At 45.4% G+C, this 25153-nt stretch overlaps 1 protein-coding gene across 3 annotated transcripts in view; it reads left to right on the plus strand.

Annotated features, from left to right (window-relative positions):
* PHKB (phosphorylase kinase regulatory subunit beta) overlaps positions 1-25153 on the plus strand; it is a 339917-nt gene that overhangs the window by 22180 nt on the left and 292584 nt on the right. For all 3 annotated transcript variants that reach the window (XM_077451660.1, XM_077451651.1, XM_077451669.1), the window contains one exon: positions 16669-16758. In XM_077451660.1, the coding sequence (XP_077307786.1) occupies positions 16669-16758 (90 nt within the window). The remainder of the gene's footprint in view (positions 1-16668; positions 16759-25153) is intronic.

Consider the following 25153-nt stretch of genomic DNA (forward strand, 5'->3'; position numbering starts at 1 on the left):
GCACCGTGCCCCCTGTCTCTGACCATCTCCTGCACTGTGCCCCCTGTCTAGATTATAATAAAGAGATATCTGACACATGTCATGCTTTCTACATATTATAGTCTATAATATGTAGAAAGCATGACATGTGTCAGACATCTCTTTATTATAATCTAGAGCAGGAGTCTCCAGACTTACTAAGCAAAGGGCCAATGTCAGGTTTTAAAGAGGAAGTAAACACTGATGGGTTTTATGTTCCCCTTTTTTTTTCCCTGCAAAGTAAGCATAATGGTCTAGTATGCATCGCTTACTAACCCAGGGGTTGACAAATTTGCTTGGAATCTAGGAGCCAGCTAAAAAAGTTAGGAGCCGGGTCCGTGACGGCGATCTGGACCTGTCCCTGGCCTGACATGGAGACGAGTGAGGGGAAGATAGCGCCCCCAGCCCCCCACCTGTCTCCAAGTCATTGCCCATAGCTCTTAGAGGGACATTTTTAAATTGCATTTTAGTGTAAATATGAGATGTGAGGTCTCTCTGACCCCAGATCGCATATATAAAAGAGGACCTGTCATGCTTTTTTCTATTACAAGGGATTTTTACATTCCTTGTAATAGGAATAAAAGTGACACACATTTTTTTTTTTTTAAAAGAACAGTGAAAAAAATAAAAATAAAAGTTAAAATAAGAAAAAAAAATTGTTTTAAATGCGCCCTGTCTTGCCAAGCTTGCGTGCAGAAGCGAACGCATATATGAAAGCGGTGTTCAAACCACACATGTGAGGTATCGCTGCGATCGGTAGAGTAAGAGCAATAATTCTAGCCCCAGACCTCCTCTGTAACTCAAAACGTACAACCTGAAGAATTTTTTTAAACGTCGCCTATGGAGATTTTAAAGGGTAAAAGTTTGTCGCCATTCCATGAGCGGGTGCAATTTTGAAGCGTGACATGTTGGGTATCGATTTACTCGGCGTAACATTATCTTTCACAATATAAAAAAAAAAAAATTGGGCTAACTTTACTGTTGTCTTTTTTTTTTTTATTAAATAAAAAAATTTTCCCCCAAAAAAGTGCGCTTGTAAGTCCGCTGTGCAAATATGGTGTGACAGACAGTATTGCAACGACCACCATTTTACTCTCTAGGGTGTTAGAATAAATAATAAAAAAAAAAAAAAAAAAAAAATTATATATATATATATATATATATATATATATATATATATATATATATATATATATATTTTTTTTTTTTTTTTTTTTTTTTTTTTTTTTTTGTTTAGGGGTTCTAAGTAAAGGGATGGAGAAAGACTGGCCCATTAGCATTGTTGGTTGTAATTCCAACGGCCACCACAAGAGGGCGCCAGATTCCAGAAGGAACCATAGGATCACAGAAGGCCTCAAAGCCGGGGGCTCAATTACCGGCCGCCTGCGGCGCGGCCCGACGCGATCGCGCGGGGGGGGGTCCACGGAGACGGGATACCCCCAGCTATGCTGCCCCAGGCGCAAGGTCGCTGATTCTAGTCGCCAATGCGACCTGGCGACCGGGTTTTGTCGAGCCCTGTACTAACCCACTATGTGGCGCTTGCCTGCAAACGAAGCCGACGTTGTCCCTGCTGGTGGCCGCATCATTCTTCGCCCTTCTTCCTTCCAGGGGCCTAGGACTCCGGCTCTGTGACTGGCCGGAGTCGCGTGCGGGAGCTGTCGGTCACGGCACTTGCCAGTGAAGAAACGGCATGGAGAGCCGTTTCCAAGCGTTTATGGTAAATATCTCCTAAACTGTACAGGTTTAGGAGATGTTTCTAGTGCCTACAGGTAAGCCTTATTATAGGCTTACCTGTAGGTACAAGTGGTGTAACGGGGTTTACAACCACTTTAAGGGGTCGTACTGTGGTCTGTGGGAGGCACATAGTGCCCCATTGTTGGTTTTAATGGAAGGAATCGTGCCCCATTGTTGGTGTCAGTGGGGAGAATAGTGCCCCATCGTTGTCAGTGGAAGGAATAATGCCCCATCGTTGGTGTCAATGGAAGGAATAGTTTCCCATCATCAGAGTTAGTTGAAGGAGTAGGGCCAGATAAAGGCAAGCAAAGGGCCACAGTTTAGAAACCACTGATCTAGACTTACGCAATGGTGTGGGGGGTGGGGGGGGGGGGAGTCGGTTGGGCATAGCTTCATTGATGGTACACAACTCAACAGCAATGAACCGTTCCAGTTTTCACAGTCAGGCTTCTGCTGGGAGCAAGGCTGGGTATAGGATTTCAGCCAGGATTAGGGATGCACCAATATATCGTCGGCTGCTGAAAACATTTTGTCTGAAAAATAGGGTTAACTGCGTTTTTACCGCTCGAAAAAAAAAAAAAAGCTGTGGGAGGAGGATGGAGCAGCCAGGAGCGCTGGCGTGGGACCCAAGAAGGGAAGGATCTGCCCTGTGCAAAACCATTGCCCAGAGCAGGTAAGTAGCCCAGAGCAGGTAAGATGTGTTTTAAAAAAGAAAAACCTTTTAATATCATTTTAATTGTGCGTTTTATTAGGGTTAGCATGCCAGCATATTGTCATGCCTATATGCACTCCCTGCTTGTGCAGTAAAATCACTGCACAGGCAGAGAAAAATGTGAGCTTTCTGCATGCAATTCATATTATGCGTGCCAGGTGTGATCTGGAAGGGATCAGCGGCAGTTTTTCTTTTAATTATTTCTTTTATATATCCTATCGGACCGTTTTGTCGGATAATCCGACTGTGTGTGGTATGCATCGGACTGTTTCTGTCGGAACAAATTTTCCAACTTGCTGGAAATATTTTCCGACAAACTGGTTCGATCGGACATACTCCGATCAAGTGTAGAGAATTCCGATCGGATAAAGTGCCACGCATGCTCAGATCAAATTCCTACACCAAAGCTATTGGCTACTAGCCTGAATGTAGTCCCGTCGTATCGAAATAACGTCATCACGTTCTGAACAATTGGATTTTCCGACAACTTCGTCCGACCGTGTGTATGCAACAGTTTCGGACAACATCCGTCGGACAAAATCTGACGGACAGAATCCATCGGATTTGGTTGTCTGAATCTCCGACTGTGTGTACAAGAGCTAAGAATGCTTGCTGCTAACATAGGTTTGGGATTGATCTGGCAAATTTTATGATCCAGTTGTAACGTGTATTCACGTACAGTATGTTTTTTTTTTCATTTGCTTCTACCAATTTCAGTGCCAGCAGTATCTCGCAGAAGCAAAACACTGGAGAGAGAGAGCACTAATGGGGAAAATCTAAATGGTAAATACCCTCCCAGCAGCCAACATCAGGTAGAAACTGATTACTGTAGTATGCTGGCTGCTGGAAGGGTATTTAAGTTCTCGGTATTAGTGCTCTCTCTCCGCAGTGTTTTGCTTCTGCTGGGAGACACCTGCTGGTGGACACCAGAACTACAACCTTCCACTCTGGGAAGCACAGTGCCACCAACAGGTGAATCCAGGTCCTGACAGTCTGTGAATTATAAAGTCTGACCAACATTTTTAGATGGAGGTCATCAATGGCAAACATTTCCAGAAGGCGTTCATCAATAGCAGCCTCTTAGGAAAGGTTTGCAGCTATCAATGGTTCACGCAGGACAGTTTTCAGATAATCCGGTTTAAAATACAAACCAGAAAAGCCAATTTATAATATTACACATCTAGTAATAACAATGGAAATTCATCAATCACCCGCAAGCTCTAGTTCTTCCTTCTGATGCCCTCATTGACTTCAAAAACTCGTTGTCGGAAGCTCACGGCTCGCTATTGTAGCTGGAGCCAAAGCATCATCAAATTAAAAGTCGTCTAATTTAGCATCAAAATGATATAGTGGAAACAAGCCATCTTTTCCTCAGTCTTTGATCTTCCGTGTGCAGCATAAATTGGTCTGTTTTTCTGCCGCTTTCAAAGGGAAGAGCCTTCATTTTCTTCTAACAAATCTCGAATATTACAAGGAAACCTCAGATAGCGTGCAAATGTTCTTTAATTCAGCGATGGAAAGCAAGCAGTTCTTTTTAATACATTCAGAAAGATGTAGGTGGGCGTCGTGTGGAAGATGGTAGAAGTGAGAGATTGGCGTATATGCATGCATATGTAAAGGAGGCCCTAGAGAGCAGTTAGATCAAGAGATAAAATAACATCCTATCTGGTGAAAAATAATTGGCCATTATAGGAGAGATGCTTCAAACTCATTCAGCATAGTGAAGGAAGCCATTTTGTCATGTTATCTGTTCACTTAGTGACACCTAGTGATATCTCTCTTAAAGGAATTGTTAAGGTTTTTTTTTTTTTTTTCAAATTGTATCTATTTACTGACAAGCATTTAAAGGAGTAGTATGGTCAAAGCTCTTTTGGCCCTACTTTTCCCATGGATCACAGGAGTGCACTTCGTTCTGCACTCCTGTAACCCAGATTTAGCTGACATCGGGCGAAAACCCGCTGTCGGCTGACATCACAGTCAGTCCAGGCTCTGCAGGGATCCCGACAATGCCGTGATCGACCCAGATGCATTCTGTAACCCAGACTCGGCCAAAAGCAGGCTAATCTCGGCTGATGTTAAAGCCAGTCCAGGCTCTGCAGGAATCCCGACCATCATGTTGGGATCCTCCCAGATGCCTGATTGACACCTAGCTTAGCTTTTCAGCGTGCCACGAGAGCCTGAGCCAGCCACCCCCCTCCTCTGAAGAAGGGACACGCATGCCCCCGAACGTGAGCTCCTCCCTGCTAACCCGGAAGTGACGCCGATCCCCACCACCAGCGCTGGTGCCTAGTGTTTGCGCTCCACGACCACCGGAAACCTCATATCCAGCGGTGTTTCTGGGCCTGGTACCATCCACATCATCTATCCCTCTGTCGGATTTACAGCTGACGGCCTCGCCTCTCTGACGGCAACTAGCGGGTGCTGAAATTATTACAATGCCAATCTATGAACCACTTTTGTAAGTGTATTGATTTTTTTTTTTGATTTTTTTTTTTTTTTTTTCTAAAATTTACCTTTTTACTGCACTTGGAAGGCGCCGTTCCACTTCCATTTGTCTGAAGGGATCCCAACAATCATGTTGGGATCCTCCCAGATGCCTGATTGGCAACTGGCTTAGCTTTTCAGCGCGCCACGAGAGCCTGAGCCAGCCACCCCTCCAGCGAGCTCTGTAGGGGAAGAACAAAGAGCCAAGTGCTGATGAATATCCGCGGTGCTGTGCTCCCTGCCTGTATTTCCCACTCACCAACAGTTAAGATTAAATTGGCATGTGGGTATCCTGGCATAGAAGGCTACAGTGCCTTGAAAGAGTATTCATACCCCTTGAAATTTTCCACATTTTGTCATGTTGCAACCAAAAACCTACTTTTTTTATTTTTTGGGGATTTTATGTGATAGACCAAAACAAAGTGGCAAATGAAAATGATAAATGGGTTTTCAATTTTTTTTACAAATTAATATGTGAAAGGCGTGTGGTGGGGGGGGGGGGGGCATTTGTATTCAGCCCCCTTTACTCTGATACCTCTAACTATAAAATCTAGCGGAACCAATTGCCTTCAGAAGTCACCTAATTAGTAAATAGAGTCCACCTGTGTGTAATTTTAATCTCAGTGTGTATATATACAGCTCTTCTGTGAAGCCCTCGGAGGTTTGTTAGAGAACCTTAGTGAACAAACTGCATCATGAAGGCCAAGGAACACCCCAGACAGGTCAGGGATAAAGTTGTGGAGAAGTATAAAGCAGTGTTGGGTTATAAAAAAAAAAAAAAAATATCCCAAGCTTTGAACATTTCATGGAGCTCTGTTCAATCGATCATCCCAAAATGGAAAGAGTATGGCACAACTGCAAACCCACCAAGACATGGCTGTCCACCTAAACTGACCGGGCCGGGCAAGGAGAGCATTCATCAGAGAAGAGCCAAGAGGTCCATGGTAACTCTGGAGGAGCTGCAGAGATCCACAGCTCAGGTGGGAGAATCTGTCCACAGGACAACTATTAGTGGTGCTCTCGGTCAAAGGTCAAATCTGACCTTTATGGAAGAGTGACAAGAAGAAAGACATTGTTGAAAGAAAGTCATAAGAAGTCCTGTCTGTAGTTTGCGAGAAGCCATGTGGGGGACACAGCAATCATGTGGAAGAAGGTGATCTGGTCAGATGAGACCAAAATTTAACTTTTTGGCCTAAAAGCAAAACACTGTGTGGATGAAAACTAACACTGTGCGTCACTTTGACCACACCATCCCCACCGTGAAACATGGTGGTGGCAGAATCATGTGGTGGGGATACTTTTCTTCAGCAGGGACAGGGAAACTGGTTGGAGTTGATTGGAAGATGGATGGAGCCAAATACAGGACAATCTTAGAAGAAAACCTGTTAGAGTCTGCAAAAGACTTAAGACCGGGGCGGAGGTTCACCTTCCAGCAGGACAACAACCCGAAACATACAGCCAGAGCTACAATGGAATGGTTTAGATCAAAGCATATTCATGTGTTAGGATGGCCCAGTCACAGTCCAGACCTAAATCCAGTTGAGAATCTGTGGCAAAACTTGAAACTTGCTCTTCAGACGCTCTCCATCCAATCTGACAGAGCTTGAGATATTTTGCAAAGAAGAATGGGCAGAAATGTCCCTCTCTAGATGTGCAAAGCTGGTAGAGACATCCCCAAAAAGCCTTGCAGCTGTAATTGTAGAGAAAGGGGGTTCTACAAAGTATTGACTCCGGGGGGCGCCATACAAATGCCCCCCACACTTTTTTCACATATTTATTTGTAAAAAAAAAAAATGTTGAAAACAATTTATCACTTTCCTTCCACTTCACAATTTTATGTGCCACTTTGTGTTGGTCTATCACAAAAAATCCTAATAAAATATATTTGCGTTTTTTTTTTTTTTTTTTTTTTTTTTTTTTTGGTTGTAACATGACAAAATGTGGAAAATTTCAAGGGGTGTGAATACTTTTTCAAGGCACTGTACATAGACTTCTATTACATCCTTTGTTGGGAGTAGCTTGTTATGATCTGCCGGTGGTTGCAGGGCCGGTGTTGTAGGAGTCATATTCGTGAGCAGATGGTGGTGCTCTGGTGGAGGAGAACCTGGGCTCTGTGTGATTGCTGTAATCACGGTGGTGGAAATTTCGGTATCAAAGCAAAAGCTTCAAGATAGGAGCTTGTTGTGATTATTTTTGAACACTGACGCTTTAGGTCTATTGTGTTTTAAAGAGGAAGTAAACCCTGATGGGTGTTACTTCCTCTTTCATTCCCTGCAAAGGCAAAGCATAATGGACTACTATGCATCGCATAGTAGTCCATTATGTGTCACTTACCTGACACAGGAGCCAGCGAAGTCACGCTGTCCCCTGTAGTCCGCCTCATCCATCTTACTGGTGGCGTCTCGCAGCTCCGCCGCTGTCATTCGGCGAAGCCGCAATGTCACTCCCGCGCACGGGAGTCAACACGCGCGGCAGCTCCATTCTTGGAAATGCTGCGCTCAGTGCGCCTGCGCGCCGCTGTCTACGGTGCATGCGCCGTAGACAGCGGTGCCCGTTTTCGGGCAAATATCTCCTAAACCATATAGGTTTAGGAGATATTGTTTGGACCTACAGGTAAGCCTTAATCTAGGCTTACCTGTAGGTCAAAGTGGTTTGTAAGGGTTTACAACCACTTTAACTCGACACTGATGCACTTTATTCTGGATCTGTTTTTATATGGTCGTCATTTTATTTTTAAACGGAGGATATTTATGTATAACACGATTTGAGTACAGATACTGATGTACTTTATTTTTGATAGAACAAGATTGTATATTTATAAATACATTTTGGAATATTGGGATTTTATATTTTGGACTTGCGTGGTTTTGATATGTCCCCAGACGTGTCATTAGGTATCTTCTTGTGCATCTCGAAAGCCTCCAAAAATCCAAGGTCCGTTATGCTAATCTCAACTTCAGCATTCAACTCCTGATGCCAGTTTTAGAACTTCGTGACGGCTTTATTGTAGCTGATAAAAAAAAAAAAAAAAAAAAAGCAAGTAGCGGGATTCTCCAACAAGCAGCCGGTTCCAAGCCCAAAGGCAGAGATTACTTGATTCAGTTTTTTTTTTTTTTTTGTGTTTTGCTGGCGAGTTGAATGGAATTCTGAATTTTTATGTCCGTCCGTGATTCCTGGAGGACGCGCCCACCAGAATTCCCATTTCCACCAAATGTTCACAACCAATGACGAAGCCAAAAAATGATTGTTGCGCTACCCCAGTGGATTTTTTAATGTAGATGGAGAAAGTAATTGGAAAATCCGTTTTGTCAGGCAGCAGGAAGGGGGCATTACAAATAAATTAGTGGATAACTTTTTTTTTTTCGAGGTCATCCCGATTAGATTTTCAGTAGTAAGCAACAGGGACCTCAACCCTTCAGCATTCATCCAAAAGTCAAATGCTAGTTTTGGGTGCAAAAGCTTTATTTATTACAGGTACTTGTATGGAGCCATCAATTTATACGTTCACATTTAGTCTCTGCCCTCAAGAGCTTACGATCCAAGGTCCCTAACTCGTATTCATACATACTAGGGCCAATTTAGATAGAAGCCAATTAACATACCAGCATGTGTTTGGAGTGTGGGAGGAAACCGGAGTATCCCGGAGGAAACCCTCACAGGGAGAACATGAAAACTACAGGCAGGTAGTGCCATGGTTGGGATTCGAACGACCCCAGTGCTGCTAGGGGGAAGTGATGATAAAAAAAAAAAGGCTGGGGGCTATAAATAAGTCACAATACCAATGTGTAAGATGCTAACTTGTTGTTCTGCCCTCTAACCCAAATCATAAATAGAATAAAAAAAAGGGGGGGGGGGTAGGGACGGTCAGGCCCAAGTGGAAGTAAAGCTTCCTCTATGGGTAACCAAACGGTTAATTCAGTGGAAACTAGACTCGTTGGATTGGATCAGAGCTGCACAATTAATCGTTTAAAAAACGTGATCTCGATTCAGACCCCCCCCCCCCCCCCCCCCCCACAATCTTAATCCATCATTTCCACGATTCTCTGTAACACGTGTAGAGCCGTTGTGTGCTCAGACCTGTCGGGGAAAAAAAAATAAATAATTTAAGTGTTCTATCAATTTAGCGAACTCGTCAAACTCCAAACACCTCAACCGAATACAGTCCGGTACAGGAAGATTTTGCTGTTTTTGACTCCACAGCGGCTAACAAGGACAAAGTTGTCGCCACCTCGGACATTTCATTGATTGGTATCAGAGCGAGTGACAATCTCCGCTCATAATATCATGCAGCGGACTATAAACGGCTACCGGTGTTGTGTCCAAACAGCATTTCGTCAATGTCCAAATTACTGATAGTTTAAACAAACCAGAAGTGAGGGGATTGGAGTTTCTGACGAGTTCGCTAATTTGACAGAACACCAGCAGCAAATGTTTATCAACATTGCTCGCTGAGCGATAAATGTAAACATTGTATCATTTGCGCCTTTTAGATCAAAGGGATAACTTCGGTCTGTAAATGAGGTCTGTTTAACCACTTAAAGGGGTTGTAGAGTCTCATGAATTTTTTCCCCTTTAATACATTCTATGAGTTAAGGTAAAAAAAACTTCTGTGCTTCAGCTGTCCCCCAGAACCCCCCTTTTTTTTCTTATCTGAACCCAATCATCCAGTGACCAGCATGAGCCCAGCAACTCCAGCCACTGACTCGGGTCCTCATTGGATTGATAGCAGGAGAAGCCATTCGCTCCCGCTGCTGTCAATCAAATAAAGTGACAGGGTTTGTAAAGGTTCATTGTTTTTTATTTATTTTTTGTTAAACAACAATCACTTTGAAGACCTTCCTATCTATTTGCTAAGGCTGGTAGCACAAGGATTAAAGTGGTAGTAAAGCCCAAACATTTTTTACCTTTTTAAAGGACACCAAAACAACAAAAAATGTCATACTTGCCTCCTCTGCAAGGGTTTTGCACAGAGTGGCCCCAATCCTCCTCTTCTGGATCCCTCAGCAGCACCCAACCCCCCCCCCCCCCCCCCCACCGGAAGCAAATCCCTGGGGACAAACCTTTTATACTTTAACAGCTCTGTGCAAGGTTTTTGCACAGAGCGACCCAGATCCTCTTCTGGGGTCCCCCAGCAGCGCTCCTGGCTCCTCCTCCTGCAGCAAGTGCCCCCATGGAGAGCCGATTTCCATTGGGGTACTTGTGTGGGCAAGCTCCCGAGTCCCCTGCTGCTGCGTCCATTGACACAGACAGAAGGACTCGGGCCCGCCCCCGGCATCCATGTTATTGAATTTGTTTGACAGCAGCAGAAGCCAATGGCTGCGCTGCTAGCACTCTATCTAGTCCGGACCCAACAAACCAGCGAGAGAGGGTGGGCTCGCTCCCAGCATTGAAATAACAGCATTCAGGTAAGTAAATGGGGGACTCTTCTGGGGGTTGTACTTAAGGAGGTTTTTTCACCTTCATGCATAGAATACATGAAGGTGAAAAACTCGTGAGGGTTTACAACCCCTTTTATGTATTCCTTGCATTAAGGTAAAAAAAAAAAATGTTAAGGTGTCACCATCCCCCCCCCTTCTACTTACCTGAGCCCTCATTCAATCCAGCGCTGTGCACGTCTGCAGCCCTTCTCTCTGCTCACTTCTGGGTCTCTCTGGCTTTGCTGGGTCATGGGTAGCCATTGGCTCCCAGTGCTGTCAATCAAAACCAGTGACAAGGGAGCGCAATGGATGCAGCAGCGGAAGCTCGGGTGTGAGCGCGCACGAGTGCCCCCATGGAAAGAGGCTTCCCATGGGGGGGGGGGCACTGGGCAGTGAGGAGGGGCCAGGTGCACCAGCAGTGGACCCGAAAAGAGGAGGTTTTGCGGTCGCTCTGTGCAATTCCATTGCACAGAGCAGTTAAGTCTAGACATGTTTGTTATTTAAAAAATAAAATAAAAATACTTTTACAATCTCTTTAAAAGTAGTTCATGTTGACTGAGAGTTTGGTTCCTCTTGAAGCCACGTCCGATTATGTAGTGCAAGGTTGTCACGCTCGCCTTTCGCTATCTTCACCACAAACTGTTGAGTTGCCTCTGATTTCTTAAATTGTAAAGTCGGGAGGAATGCATTAACATATTGAAGCCACCATGAGAATCCAGCTCTCGGGTTTACTCTTATTGTATAAAAGGGCGCACGTTGTATAAAAGGGCGCACGTTTCTGTGTTGTGTTGGGTGAGTGACTTTCAGCATTCTGCGTGTTGATGTTTAATATGCACGTTTCTTGTAGGAAGCGCCCCGTTGTGTCTCGGCGGGGGGGCTAATCGGTTCTCTCCTATTTTCTTCCACACTTTGTGAGGTGTAGAGATGAATAGTCATCAGCTGGTGGAGATGTATACAGAGGCTTGATTGTTGTGGTTGTGAAGACGTGTCAAGGGCAACGTCAAGTCATTGTTTGTCTCCTTCACCATCTATCTGCGTTTCACGGGAACTCCGTGATTTATGCTTTTGCTGCAGGAAGCTCCATTATACCTTCTAATGAAAGGGAGAGAGGAGGTCAATGATCAGACATGGCTAAATTGAATGTCTGTTTAATATTTGATGACCCAACACTAGAAAGAAAATCTTTCAAATACACCCTTGTTAAGAAGGATGTGTTTTTTTTTTTTTTCTCTCACACCGCAAGGCTCTTCTGTGTTTTCCTGAACTAATAGTCCATTAACTTTGAATCTCACCTGCAGCATAGGGCTGGAATATGTAATGGCGACCCCTGTAGGCTTCTGTTGATATGGTGGCCTAGTATAGTGGTCTCCAGATTGCGGCACTTTAGTTGTCTTTATCCAACACTTGGGGCAATATTCCACCCACTGAGATGAGGCACTGCCACCAACAGTGGGTCGTGATTCTTTCTTCTAGCATTAAAGATGGGACACTAATACTCCCACTAATACCTATGATGGGCCACTATTTCTTCCACTGACACCAATGATGGGCCACTAATCCTTCCACCAACACCTATGATGGGGCACTATTCCTTTCTCTGGACACCCAAACATTTGGGCACTATTCCTCCCACTGAAACCAGTGATGGGGCACCATTTCTTCGACTGATGCCAATGATGGAGCACTATTCCTCCCACTGACCCCAATATTTAGGGTACTATTCCTTCTACTGACACCAGTGACTGGGCACTATTCCTCCCACAGGGACCAATGGTGGGGTACTATTCCTCACACTGATGGGTCACTATTCCTTCCACTGACACCAATGATGGGCCACTAATCATTCCAGTGACACCTATGATGGGGCAGTATTCCTTCCTCTGGACACCCAATCATTTGAGCACTATTCCTTCCACAGGGACCAATGATGGGCCACTATTCTTCCTATTGACACCAGTGTTGAAACAGGGACACGCTTCCTTCCTCTGGACACCAAGGATAGGGCACTATTCCTTCTACTGACGCCAATGATGGGCCACTATTCCTCCCACTGATAATATTAATGGGGTATTCCTCCAACTAATACCTGACTGACCACAGGCTCTATGTAATTTACTCCCACTGACCACCATACCTGAGGCACTTTTTTTTACTCCCTCGTAATTCTACATTCACTGGCCAAAGTCTGGCCCCCCTGAAGTCTGAGGGACAGTAAAGTGGCCCTTTTTGTTTAGAAAGTTTGGAGACCCCTGATCGATTAGTTATGGAGTCTGGCCATATACAGAGCACCTCCAGAACATGTTGGCATGTCAAAAACAGAAAGTGTGTAATTTTTGGAGAAGGCACACACACGGGGGGGGGGGGGGGTACTTGAAAAAAGAGATGGCAGTGCACCTGTTATGGAGTCACCTGTAAGAACCTCATTGGTGTACTATCAACATTACTGTCTTTTGCTGGGGTCCTCATTGGATGACTACAGCTAAGTTCCTTCATAAGTGGTGTCGGACCTCACCTACTCAGTAAGCCAGGGTTCCTCCAGAGTGACTCCTTGAGCAATGAGCAATTTCTGCCTCTTAGATAAGTTCCCACTAACACCATTGATCTTTTTAGCTATCTGTAAAGGAGGTAATTCTTTCCACTGACCATCACACCACTGTATCATGAGTCAGTGCCCATCTGCACCCTCAGCACTGCCTTCAGTGCAGCCTGATCGATGTCCATCTGCAGCCTAGAGAGGACAGGGAGGGAGGTGGGATGAGTGCCGACAGATTACATGCATTGAGAATCTCCTATGATAGAACAAAGGTCCTGTGGCGGCCCAGGAGAAATGAAAATGTGAGATTCTCACTGTATGTAATCTGACGCCGCTCGCCCCGCAGCAGCATGGGGTGGCATTTACATGAACCGATCCCCTTTCCTCCTGCAGCAGCTGAAAGTCGGCTTCTCCTCCTTTGCCACCCGCTGGCATTCAGCTGCTGCTCGAGGAAAATGGATCGGTTCCAGTAAATGCCGCCCCTCCTGTCCAGTTTTCCATTCTTTCTGCTTCCCAGGACCCTGTGTGCTCCCCTGAAAGGGAAAAAAAATGGAGCAGAATTCCAGAGATCTTTGATATTATTATTATTATATATATATATATATACTTAGTGATTTTTACCTACAGCCTATAATAGGACTTCCCTGCAGGTAAAAAGAATATCTCCTAAACCTGCTATACAGCCGATTCCCTACTGTGCATGTGCGAATCTCGCTGCAGGTTGTACATGTTCTGGCTGTGGTGGGCCGAACCTCCAGCTCTAGTCGCTGCGGCGAACTGAGCAGGAAGTGGGAGCGGGTACCTGTCAAAACTAGGTACCCGTTCCCCAGAGGAGGGACTGGGTACCTAGGCAGATAAATGGAGCTTACACTTTTAGGTGGAGCTCTGCTTTAAAAAAAAAAAAAAAAGTTTTACAATAACTTTTAGGCTTTACTGGCATGCTCCTTTTAACATCTTGGGGAAGGCAACAATCGTGAGCGCCACGGAATTTAGCCTTGATGAAATTTCGCAGCGATGTCCAAGATGTTCTCTACGCTTGCGTTTTGAATTGATTCCAGACTTTTTTCCCAGCGTCTAATTTGTCTGTCAGGCCGGGCACCGAGTCAAGTTTACTTTAAGCCGTCGGATGTTTGTTGCTAGGAAGCCGGCCCACGATTTGAGCAGAAATTAAAAAGGCAATTAAAATATTAATAGAAAGGCTTTAATTCCTCCAGAACTAATGAAGTGGTGCATTTTTATGAGGCAGACTCTCACGCGAAGGAATAATAATTCACTGCGAGCTGCACAAGCCGCTTTCCTGTACAAATGAGAACAAAAAGGAAGTCTTTAGCTTCATCGCGTTGACTGCGGTATGAGAACGCTGCTGCCGATGTGTCTCCATAAGGATTAAGGGGTAGTAAAAGAGAGATTTTTATTTTTTGGCGGGGGGGGGGTTGCAAATGTGATCGGCTTATTGGTAAAGTCCATATCGATGCAACCCCCCCCTCCAAGCTGTGCAAATTGCTTTTGCCTTAAATTTCTATTTATTCATGTGTTTTTTTATTTTTTTTGAGTATTTATTTTTTATTACCTATTCTATTTCTGTTGTCTTCTGGCCAGTCATTTGACATGCTGGCTGGGTCTTCTTCCTCTGATCTTCTACCCATGGTGAGCGGTTCTAGAATTGATTCAGAGAGTGGTGTTGACCTCCAACACTGTATCCTGGCCCAGGCCTAGGGCGGCGCTTTGCAAGGGGGGGGGGGGCGGCATAGAAAGTGTACCCGCCAGCTTGCGCTACACTTGTTAGTGTAGCGCCAGTCTTATGGGGAGAACTGGGCTGAGAGGCAAATTTTAGTCTAGTGCCCCCATAAAGCGGCCGCACTGCTTCCGGTATGTGGGCAGCCGGCATTCCGCAACTGTGGGGGGGGGGGGGGGCACTTCTAATTTTGACTGTCCTATCTTCCTACACCACAAGCCTTCCTCACTGTGCTATATGTTTTCTGCTGCATCATTGGCATGGTTTTATCTTCCATAAAATTATCAGAAATTTGTGCTTAATGTAGAACTATAGGCAACACTTTTTTTTTTTTTCCCCATTTTGGATAGAGTAAGGAAGGGTTATAGCCTCTGTCAGTGTATTTTTTACCATCTCTGTCCCAATGCAGAGATTTCCCTTCACTTCCTTCCCCATAGCCAAACAGGAAGTGAGAGGAATTCTATGCAAATTAAAGTGGTTATAAAGCCTTACAAACCACTTTGACCTACAGGTAAGCCTAGATTAAGGCTTACCTGTAGGTCCAAGAAATATCTCCTAAACCTATACGGTTTAGGAGATATTTACCTGAAGACAGCCACCACTGTCTACGGCGCATGCGCCGTAGATAGCGGCGCACTGGGTAAGCCGCAGATCGCAGCGATATGCTGCGAGTGTCGGGTCCCGTGCGCATGCGCGGGAGTGACGTCATCACTGCTCCGGCGAATCACAGCGCCGGAGCAGCGAGACCCACCAAGAAGATGGACGCTCGGAACTACAGGGGACAGCGGTGACTTCGCTGGCTCTTGTGTCAGATAAGTGACACATAATGGACTACTATCCGATGCATAGTAGTCCATTATGCTTTACCTTTGCAGGGAATCAAAGAGGAAGTAAACCCATCAGTTTAGGCCGATACGTATGCTTCTACATATTTTTGGTAAAAAAAAATTGCAATTGGTGATTATTGATTGATTGGTTTGTGCAAAAGTTATAGCGTTTACAAAATGGGGGATATATATATATATCATATTATATTATTTTTTTTTTTTTTTTTTGTGACTGCAACATTATGGCGGACACATCAGACATTTTTGACACCTTTTTGGAACCATTGTCATTTATACAGCAATCAGTGCTATTTAAATGCACTGATTCCTGTGTAAATGACACTGGCAGTGAAGGCGTTAACCACTAGGGGGCAGTGTAGGTGTTATGTATGACGTTATGTGTGTGTGTTTTTTTTTTTTGTTTTTGTAGGGGGGTGTGGCCTGGCATGTGACGTCACTGATCGTCCTTTCCTATAAAAGGGAAGAGACGATCGGTGACAGCCACACGGGGAGAGGTTTGTTTACACAGACCTCTCCTCGTTCTTCAGCTCTGTGACCCGACACCAGCAGCGATCGGGTCCGCTGGTCCCGCGGTCAGGGAGCACAGGACCTGGTCGGGAGTGCGCCGCCAGTGGCACGCCCACGGCTGGGCACTTAAAAAGCAACGTACAAGTACGTGCTTGTGCCCAGCCGTGCCATTCTGCCGACGTACATCGGCGTGAGGCGGTTAATGAATGCATATCGGAGCGGAAATAATTTTTGTTTATTCCGCTGCTTTAAAAATTCAAGAGCAAGTGTGTAGATGCGGGAGCTCGGGCGCAGAGTTCTGTTCTTCGGGGTCCCCGAGAAATAGAAGAAGCTGTTTGGTGGTTTATCTCTCCGGTTCCCAGTAGAAGACGCTCCTTCCATTTCAGGCTTCTGTTCTCTCTGATCTGGAGAGACCTCTGCAGCACAATCTCTCAAATTATTTATATATCTTCTTTTTTTATTTATTTTTTTTCTTGCTCACTCGATAACAAGTTTTTTACTTGATGAAAACCCTTGGATACTCTGTAGAAAATGCAATTAGCATCATCAGTGCGGTTAATGAAAGAGACAACAACTTACTAGGCTGTGTGATCATTTTTATTATCTTGATTGGGTAGATGAGATGTTTTATCTTCTCTCATTCTCTTTTTATTTTTTTTTATTTTTTTTTATTATTTTAGGCTCTGTATATGAACCTCTAAAAAGCATCGACCTCCCGAGGCCAGACAGTGAGACGCTGTGGGATAAATTGGATCGTTATTACAGAATTGGTAAGTAGCAGATTTTAATGTTCGTCTTGATAGGGAGTCTCATAACTCTCGCTGCGGCGGCGAAAGAGTCTCGGTTCTTTTGCCGCAGCTTTTGAAGTGCACCCGCTGCAAAATAATTTAACCACATGCTGTCAACCCCATAGCAGTTTTACTCTCCTGTGCAGGATCACGTGTATATATATATATAAACGTGATTCCGCACGTTGTCCTGCAAGGACCACGTGTGCGCTGGCGGCAGGCCACTTCTGCTGTGGTTTAAAGTGGTTGTAAAAAAAAAAAACGCTTGCAAGACCATACTGGTGACCCCACAATAGGGATAAAACTTTTTCGCAAAAGGGAGTTTAACAAGACACGTGGCCACTCATTCAAATTAGAAGAAACTACGTAGAGGGTTCTTTACTGTAAGAGCGGCAAGGATGTGGAATTCCCTTCCACAGGCAGTGGTCTCAGTGAGGGACATCGATAGTTTTAAGAAACGATTAGATAAGCACCTGAACGACTGCAACATACAGGGATATAAAATGTAATGCTGACATATAATCACACACATTTGATGGACTTGTGTCTTTTTTCAACCTCACCTACTATGTAACTATGTAAGACAAAGGCATAATGAGCATGCATAGCATACTAACTGATTATGTAATACTCACCTGAGATCGAAGCCCTCACTGCGGTGCCCGTACACCGCACCAGCCAGTGACATCACTCCCGGGGGTTACTTCCAGGTCTTGTGGCTCAGGTGATGTGATTGGCCGGAGCCGCGATGACATCGCCGGTAACAGCACACTCACCGAAGCAAACGGCACGTACGTGCCATTGCTTCAGTGCGCATGTGCTGATGACGTCGGCACATGCAAATACAGCGGATATCTCCTACAGCGTGCAAGTTTAGGAGATACCCGTGGTAGCTGCAGGTAAGTTTTGCTACAGGTAAGCCTATAATAAGTGGTCTGTAAGGGTTTACAACCACTTTAATCACAACAGAAGCCAATCTGCGGTTGCCGGGCACTGGATGTCCTCCGGCACACAGAAAGGAGATCTGCCTCTGTAAATAGAGGCAGAGCTCCATTTTGACGGAGGGAAGGGATGGATTTTGTGTTACCACAGGGAATAAATTCCATCACTTCCCTTAGTAATAGCACCTAACGCAGTACACATAAACACTGGTTAGGCACACATTTAACCCTTTGGTTACCTAAAAGTGGAAGCTCCTTTAGTGTTTGTAGACACTTTAAGCACTTCAGCCCCGTAGGATTTTACTTCCTTGCATTAAGGTAAAAAAAAAAAACCTTCTGTGCTTGTGACCCCACCCCAGACCCCCCCCCCCCTTTTTTTAATACTTACTTGAGACCCCTCGAGATCCAGCACTGTGCATGAGAGTAGCGGCTCTCCTTGCTCTGTCACTCCTCACAGGGAAGATCCATAGCAGCGGGAGCCATGCTGTCCATCAAATTCTGTGATGAGGGAGCAAGGTGGTGGGGATGTGCACTGCTGTCTGTGTCTATGGATGCAGGCAGAGGGGCTCAGGAGCAAGCCTGCAAAAGTGCCCTCATAAGAAGCGCTTTTTTTATGGGGCCACTGGCTGAAGAGGAGGAGCGCCGGCAAGGGACCGGAGTAGAGGAGGATCGGGGCTGCTCTGGGTCAGTACCATTGCGCAGAGCAGGTAAGTATGACATGTTCGTTTTCCCATTAAAAAAAGCTGAAGCTTTACAAACACTTTAACCACTTTCAGACCGGACCATTTTGCTGGTCAATGACCAGAGGTCTTTTTACAATTTGGCACTGCGCTGCATTAACTGGTAATTGCGCGGTCATGCAATGTTGTACCCAAACAAAATTTGCGTCCTTTTTTTCCCACAAATAGAGCTTTCTTTTAAAGGTTTTTGACTGACTCTGCGATTTTTTATTTTTTGCGATATAAACGTAAAAAGACCGCAAATTTAGAAAAAAAATATTTTCTACTTTTTGTTATTAGAAAAATCCAATAAACTCAATTTTAGTCATACATTTAGGCCAAAATGTATTCAGCCACATGTCTTTGGTAAAAAAAAAGTCAATAACTGTATATTTATTGGTTTGCGCAAAAGTTGTCACATCTACAAACTAAGGTACGTTTTCTGGAATTTACGCAGCTTTTAGTTTACGACTGCCTATCTCATTTCTTGAGGTGCTAAAATGGCAGGGCAGTACAAACCCCCCCAAATGACCCCATTTTGGAAAGTAGACCCCCTAAGGAAATTGATAAGTGGCATGTTGAGCCCATTGAATATTTTTTTTTTTTTTTTTTTTTACACAAAGTCACTAAATGATATATTGCTCACACATGCCATGGTTATATGTGGAATTGTACCCCAAAATAAATTCTGCTGCTTCTACTGAGTACGGGGATACCACATGTGGTCGACTTTTTGGAAGCCTAGCCACGTACGGGGCCCCGAAAACCAAGCACCGCCTTCAGGATTTCTAAGGGCATACATTTGTAATTTCACTCCTCACTACCTATCACAGTTTTGAAGGCCATAAAATGCCAAGATGGCACAAAACACCCACAAATGACCCCATTTTAGAAAGTAGACACCCCAAGCTATTTGTTGAGAGGCATGTTGAGTCCATGGAATATTTTATATTTTGCCACAAGTTGCGGGAAAATTACAAACTTTTTATTTTTTTTGTATTTTTTTTCACAAAGTTGTCACTAAATGATATATTGCTCACACATGCTATGGGCATATGTGAAATGACACCCCAAAATTCTGCTGCTTATCCTGAGTACGGGGATCCCACATATGTGGGACTTTTTGGGAGCCTAGCCGCGTACGGGGCCCCGAAAACCAAGCACCGTCATCAGGCTTTCTAAGGGCGTAAATTTTTGACTTCACTCCTCACTACCTATTACAGTTTTGAAGGCCATAAAATGCCAAGATGGCACAAACCCCCCCCCCCCCCCCAAATGACCCCATTTTGGAAAGTAGACACCCCTAAATTTAGGGGTACACTAGTGAGACTCACAGGTAAAAAAGCACCTAGGCTGTCAGCGACTGTATCAAAACGCTACAAAAAAAACTGTTAGCGATCGCAGGGATCAGGCCTGACTCTGCGAACGCTGCAGTTATGTGTGTTGTGTTTTGTAAGTGACAGTGATCGATACTGCACTTGGGTGGGCTTGGCGGAGGGGCTAAACGCAGGTGCTAGCAGGTATCTGGGCTGATCCCGCTATCAATGCGTTTTGGGAAACCTAAACTGCTGGCGACGCTAATATAGATCTGATCAGATACTATATTACTAAGGGAGGTGTATGCTTTGCGCGTGGGTGTTAGCGGTACTGGCACTAACCTGACGCTGCCTGGGGCGACGCAGACCTTATCTGACCCTCAAACTTATATCACCCGCTGGGTGATCAGGGGGTTAAACCTTTATTAGGTAATAAATGGCGGGTGCCCTGAAACTATAAAAAAAATAACTAACCAACCAGCGTCACCTGTAACAGTTATATGGTGATCACTGGTGAAAGGGTTAACTAGGGGGCAATCAGGGGGCTTTATGCGGTAGTATATGGGGGTCCCTGGCGCTATAAAAAGCTGCGGCGAACCGAAATACCTACCTGCCTAACTAGCATCACCTGTGACACTAATACAGCGATCAGAAAAACGATCGCTTATTAGGCTGGGTTCACACTGGAGCGATGCGGGAACGCCACGAATCCGCGGCGGGTTCCCGCATCACACTGCCCTATGCGAACTGCTGGGAGTGTCAGTGAAATGTTAATGACACCCCCAGATCAGTTCGCATATCGCAGTGCGATTTGCAAACTCGGACAGGAATCGGATCGCATGGTGTGAACACCCATGTGATCCGATTCTGCTGCGGACCAAAAAAAGGGTCCTGTGCGAGTTTGCGGCGGGTGCGATGCAAATTCAGCCATACTATCTGTATACTATCTGTATGGCTGAACTCGAATCGCACAGAGATCGGATGTGATTTGCACTGCAGTGCGGTGCGAATCACATCCGTTCTCATAAACCGCTGCAATGTGAACCCAGCATTAGTGACACTGGCGACGGGGGGTGATCACGGGGTTAAACCTTTATTGGGGGGGTTAGGGGGGTACATTAGAACTAAAGGGGGCTAACCCTAACTGCCCTAACAGTTATTACAGTCACAAATGACACCAATGCAAAAAAAAAAAATGCAATTGGTGTCACTGTGACTGGGGGTGCAGGGGTGATTGGGGGGGTGAGAGTGTGCCTGGCATGTTCTACTGTGTAGTGTAGTGTTGGTGCAACTCACCGATCCTCTCTCCTCGGTGCCGGAACGAAAAATACCGACACGGAGGAGAGATTACATCACTTCCTCTGCCTGTGTTTACATTACAGGAGAGGAAGTGATGTCACGCTTCACTTCCATTCGTCAGGAGCGATCGCGAGGGGGTGGCCATTAACGAATGGCCACCCCCTCATCCCTGATCGCTCCTGAACGGATACCGACCGCTGCTGGCACCGGGGGGGGGCCCGATCGGGCCCCCCAACCGCGGGAAGGCAGGGACGTACAGGTACGCCCATATGCCTGCCCGTGCCATTCTGTCGACGTACATCGTCGTGCGGTGGTCGGCAAGTGGTTAACATGTCCTGGGATAAAATAGCAGATAGCCCAGTATAGTCCAAATGGCCCTGATTGGGGCTACCGCCTCCACCAAGGGGATAAGGCTTTTTGCTTTTGTTTTGCATTTGGACCGATCTAAGCAAGGCTGCCCAGTGCAGGCCCAATGCACCTGATGTGAGCGAGTCCTTTAATCATGGAAGATCTAGTCTCCCAGCCAGTTCACAGGAAATAATATCTTGGCAGGGAAGATCCCACCTTGAAGTTAGTGTACCTCTCAGACTTTATGTAGGCCTTTGTTCAGTGGCAGCAGATGGTAACTTTTTTTTTTTTTTTTTGCGCGCGGGGGAGGGGGGGAGGGGTCAGTTGGTGGGCAGTGCCTCTCCCAGGCTTCACCGACGGCTACCCCTGCTCTCCCTGGGCATCACGGCGGCTTCCGTGCTTCCGTTTCCTCCCTCCTCCCTTGCAGCCAATTGGGACTCTTCTCTTTGGGGCCAATTGGAAAACGTTGTATGAGACCTGCTTCTGAATTGACCGGATTGAGGATCAATGTTTCAATAGAGAATATTTATTCGCTGTTGAAACACCTGGGTGGGCTCATAGCACAATGCTCTGCGCCCCTGGGCCTACCCTATTTTGAAGCCTATTGGAGCCTCTGGCTCTAATCGGGTGCCCTAAAAATTAAAAAAAAAAAAAAAAGACATTAACATACACAAAAAAGTATAAAAAAAAATTTTTTTACTTATCAGAAACCCCTGTTGCTAGGCAGTCTTCTTAATCTTCCTCTTCCGTGGCGCTTCCTCCTCTTCGGCGAGCTGTCCCGTTGTCTTCTGGGAAATTTTGTGTGTGTACCAGAAAACGACGGGGGCCATTCACAAAACGCCGCGTGACTCGCGCATGCACAGTAGGAAACGGACAGTGAAACCACAAGGCTCCACTGCCTGTTTCCCTTCGTTAAGATGGCGGCTCCGGAACCCGATCCGATGGACAGATCGGCCTCGGGGCGGCCGACGTCGTGGGCTCGCTGGACAGCTAAGTGTCCTAATTTAAAAGTCAGCAGCTACAATGTTTGTAGCTGTTGACTTTAAGAAAAATAAATAAATAAATTGCGGCTGGAACACTGCTTTAAAAAAAAAAAAAAAAAGCAAAAAAAACCTGGCCGCTGTAATTCATGTGCCCGGCGTCCTGAAAGGGGTGGGACTCATGGATAGAGGGGGCGGTGTCCAGGCCGCCACTGCCTTTTGATATCAACATTTTTAATAGGTAATATATCTTATTTTTATTTTATTTTATTTTTATTTTTTTTTCCATTCAAAAAAGATTTATTGGCAAATGAAGACACATATTACATGGGTATGCAATAGACACTGCACAAACGAAACCATGCATAACAAGATCAAAACTGTGTCAATAACATTTCTTAGTCGGCTATTGGGGTATCGTCTAATACAACCAAGTCCCTCCATTGCGGGCCCTACCGGACCTAGGAGGGCAGATCATTGTCCAACCCCGGATTCCATAAGGAATCATTCATTCCCAATGAACAGCCAAAAGACATATCAAGAAAAACTAGTAGCTTATCGAAGAAACCAAGTATAGGGATAGACAAGGAGTGGAATGGAGAGTGGAGAAAAAGGAAAGAAAAGGAAGAAGAGCGCCTTGTTCCAGAAACTCTAGTAAGTTAACAGGAGCAATGTTAGTGTGGTATTAAAGTAATAGAGAACGTATTGTCAGGATATCGCCTCACATCTTATTTATTTATTTTTTTATTATTTTTTTTTTTTCACATGCTTTTTAGATTTAAACTCGGCTTTAGAAGCTGGTCCACCCCCAAAGTGTTCTTTCAGGTCCTACAGAATTCTTTTATCTGCTCCGACTCCTGCAGTTTTCCTGCATGATTTATAATATAAAATAACTCAACAGATTCAGCAGGCAGAGATAAATCTTCTTAAATACAGCATCAAGGGGTCACCTGAGAAATTCGGAGCTCTCACTACGGGGGGGGTCTCAGAAGCCAGCAGGGGGGGGGGGGTCTGTCCTGAACTGAAAGATCCATTTTTGGATAAGCCTATCTGTTTGAATATGAAAAGAAAACCGGCAACTCTCTCGCCTCGGCTGCACAGTTTAGACTCTAAGGTTGGAGATTACACAGAGAACTTAAACATGCCGGACCTTCGTTTTTCCGCAGAGCGCTTAAATTGCCTTTTTCATTCTTCGGGTCATTCCGCTTGGTTCCCATTGCTCAGTCAATGCCAGGAGATGTACTGCTGTGTGATTGCTCTCTGTTGTACACCGCGTTTTGGCTCACCGCTGAGCGCAACACATGCAAAAACATCACGCTTAAGAAAAAAAAATCTTTTTTTTTTTTTTTTTTTTCTTTAGGATTATTGCCAACAAAGATTTACTTACTGCACCTGCATGAAATATCAAGCTGACCTCACCAGTTATTATTTTTTTTTTCTTTTCTACAAAATCAAGATAAGCTGGCTTGAATTTCAGATGATTTTCTGTGGCATCGGCTGACATTCTAGACGCCGTCGGCCTGTGCGCACCGCCCCGGCTCAGCAAAGGTTGATTTAAAAATCGGCTGAGGTGGGTGGATAATTGTGACCCTTGACGGCATCCATATATAGTGTAATCTTGGCAGCTGCGGGTGCTGCGGCTGCCTGAATACAATTGGCAGCATTTGCAGGTCCCTCTAAATCCATTCATTTGATTTTTTAGATGTGTACGGCTAGCCTTACATTACCCCAAGCAAGGTGCCCTAATAAAAAGTCTGTTTTCTGATCACACTGCACCTTTTGGGGACCCGCTCACTTCTATACGGCAAACTGCGAGAGGGTGTGTGGCGCTGCAGTGACGTTAATGCACTAATACAGAGCACCCCCAATGTATCTTCACCGCAGTACTTAAAGCGGGAGTAAACCCGCTGAAATATGTTTTTTAATTTTTTTTCTGACCTGCAAGGGAAAAGGCATAATGAGCTAGTATGCACCACATACTAGCTCATTATGAAATACTTACCTTAGAACGAGGCCCTGACATCTTGCCCGGTCCACGCCGAGGGAGCTGACGTGTTCCCTCGGCGTGTCTTCTGGGTATTGCAGCTCCGGAGACGCGATATAGTCACTCCCACGCATGCACATGGGAGATTTCTTTCCGGCAAAGTCCGGCGTCTGCCGGGCTTTCAGCTGAAAATATTATATATTATCGGCTTACCTGTAGGTAAAAGTAATAAACTATACAACCGCTTTAAAGCTGAACTTCAGTCAGTCATGGATAATAATGGATAATGAAAATTGTTAACGATTTTCATTATTGATTAGTTGGTCCGCACCTTCCTCCCTGCCAGTCCATTAGAATCCTCCTGTGTACAAGGCGGCACTCATGTGACCAGACACATCCGCGCCTCTCCTCCTCTCTGACGTCAGCTCCCCCCTGATATTCTCAGCCCCGCCTGCTGCTGCCCCGAGCTGCACCTGCGTGAAGTGATAAGGTAGCGGCTAATGGCTCTACAATACTTAGTCAGTACAATACATTCATTCCTGTGATGACAAGTGCCCCATGATCCAAGTATTTTGTGGGGGGGGGGGTGTTCCCATCATTAGTGTTCTGGGAGGGGGGGTTCCCACCATTGGTGTTCTGGGGGGGATAGTGCCCCACCATTGGTGTTCTGGGGGGGGGGGGGATAGTGCCCCACCATTGGTGTTCTGTGGGGGGGGGGATAGTGCCCCACCATTGGTGTTCTGGGGGGGGGGGATAGTGCCCCACCATTGGTGTTCTGGGGGGGGGGGTA

The sequence above is a fragment of the Lithobates pipiens genome, unplaced genomic scaffold (genome assembly GCF_037356315.1).
Source record: "Lithobates pipiens isolate NorthernLeopardFrog02 unplaced genomic scaffold, aLitPip1_a1.2 Scaffold_10, whole genome shotgun sequence".
Classification (NCBI taxonomy): domain Eukaryota; kingdom Metazoa; phylum Chordata; class Amphibia; order Anura; family Ranidae; genus Lithobates; species Lithobates pipiens.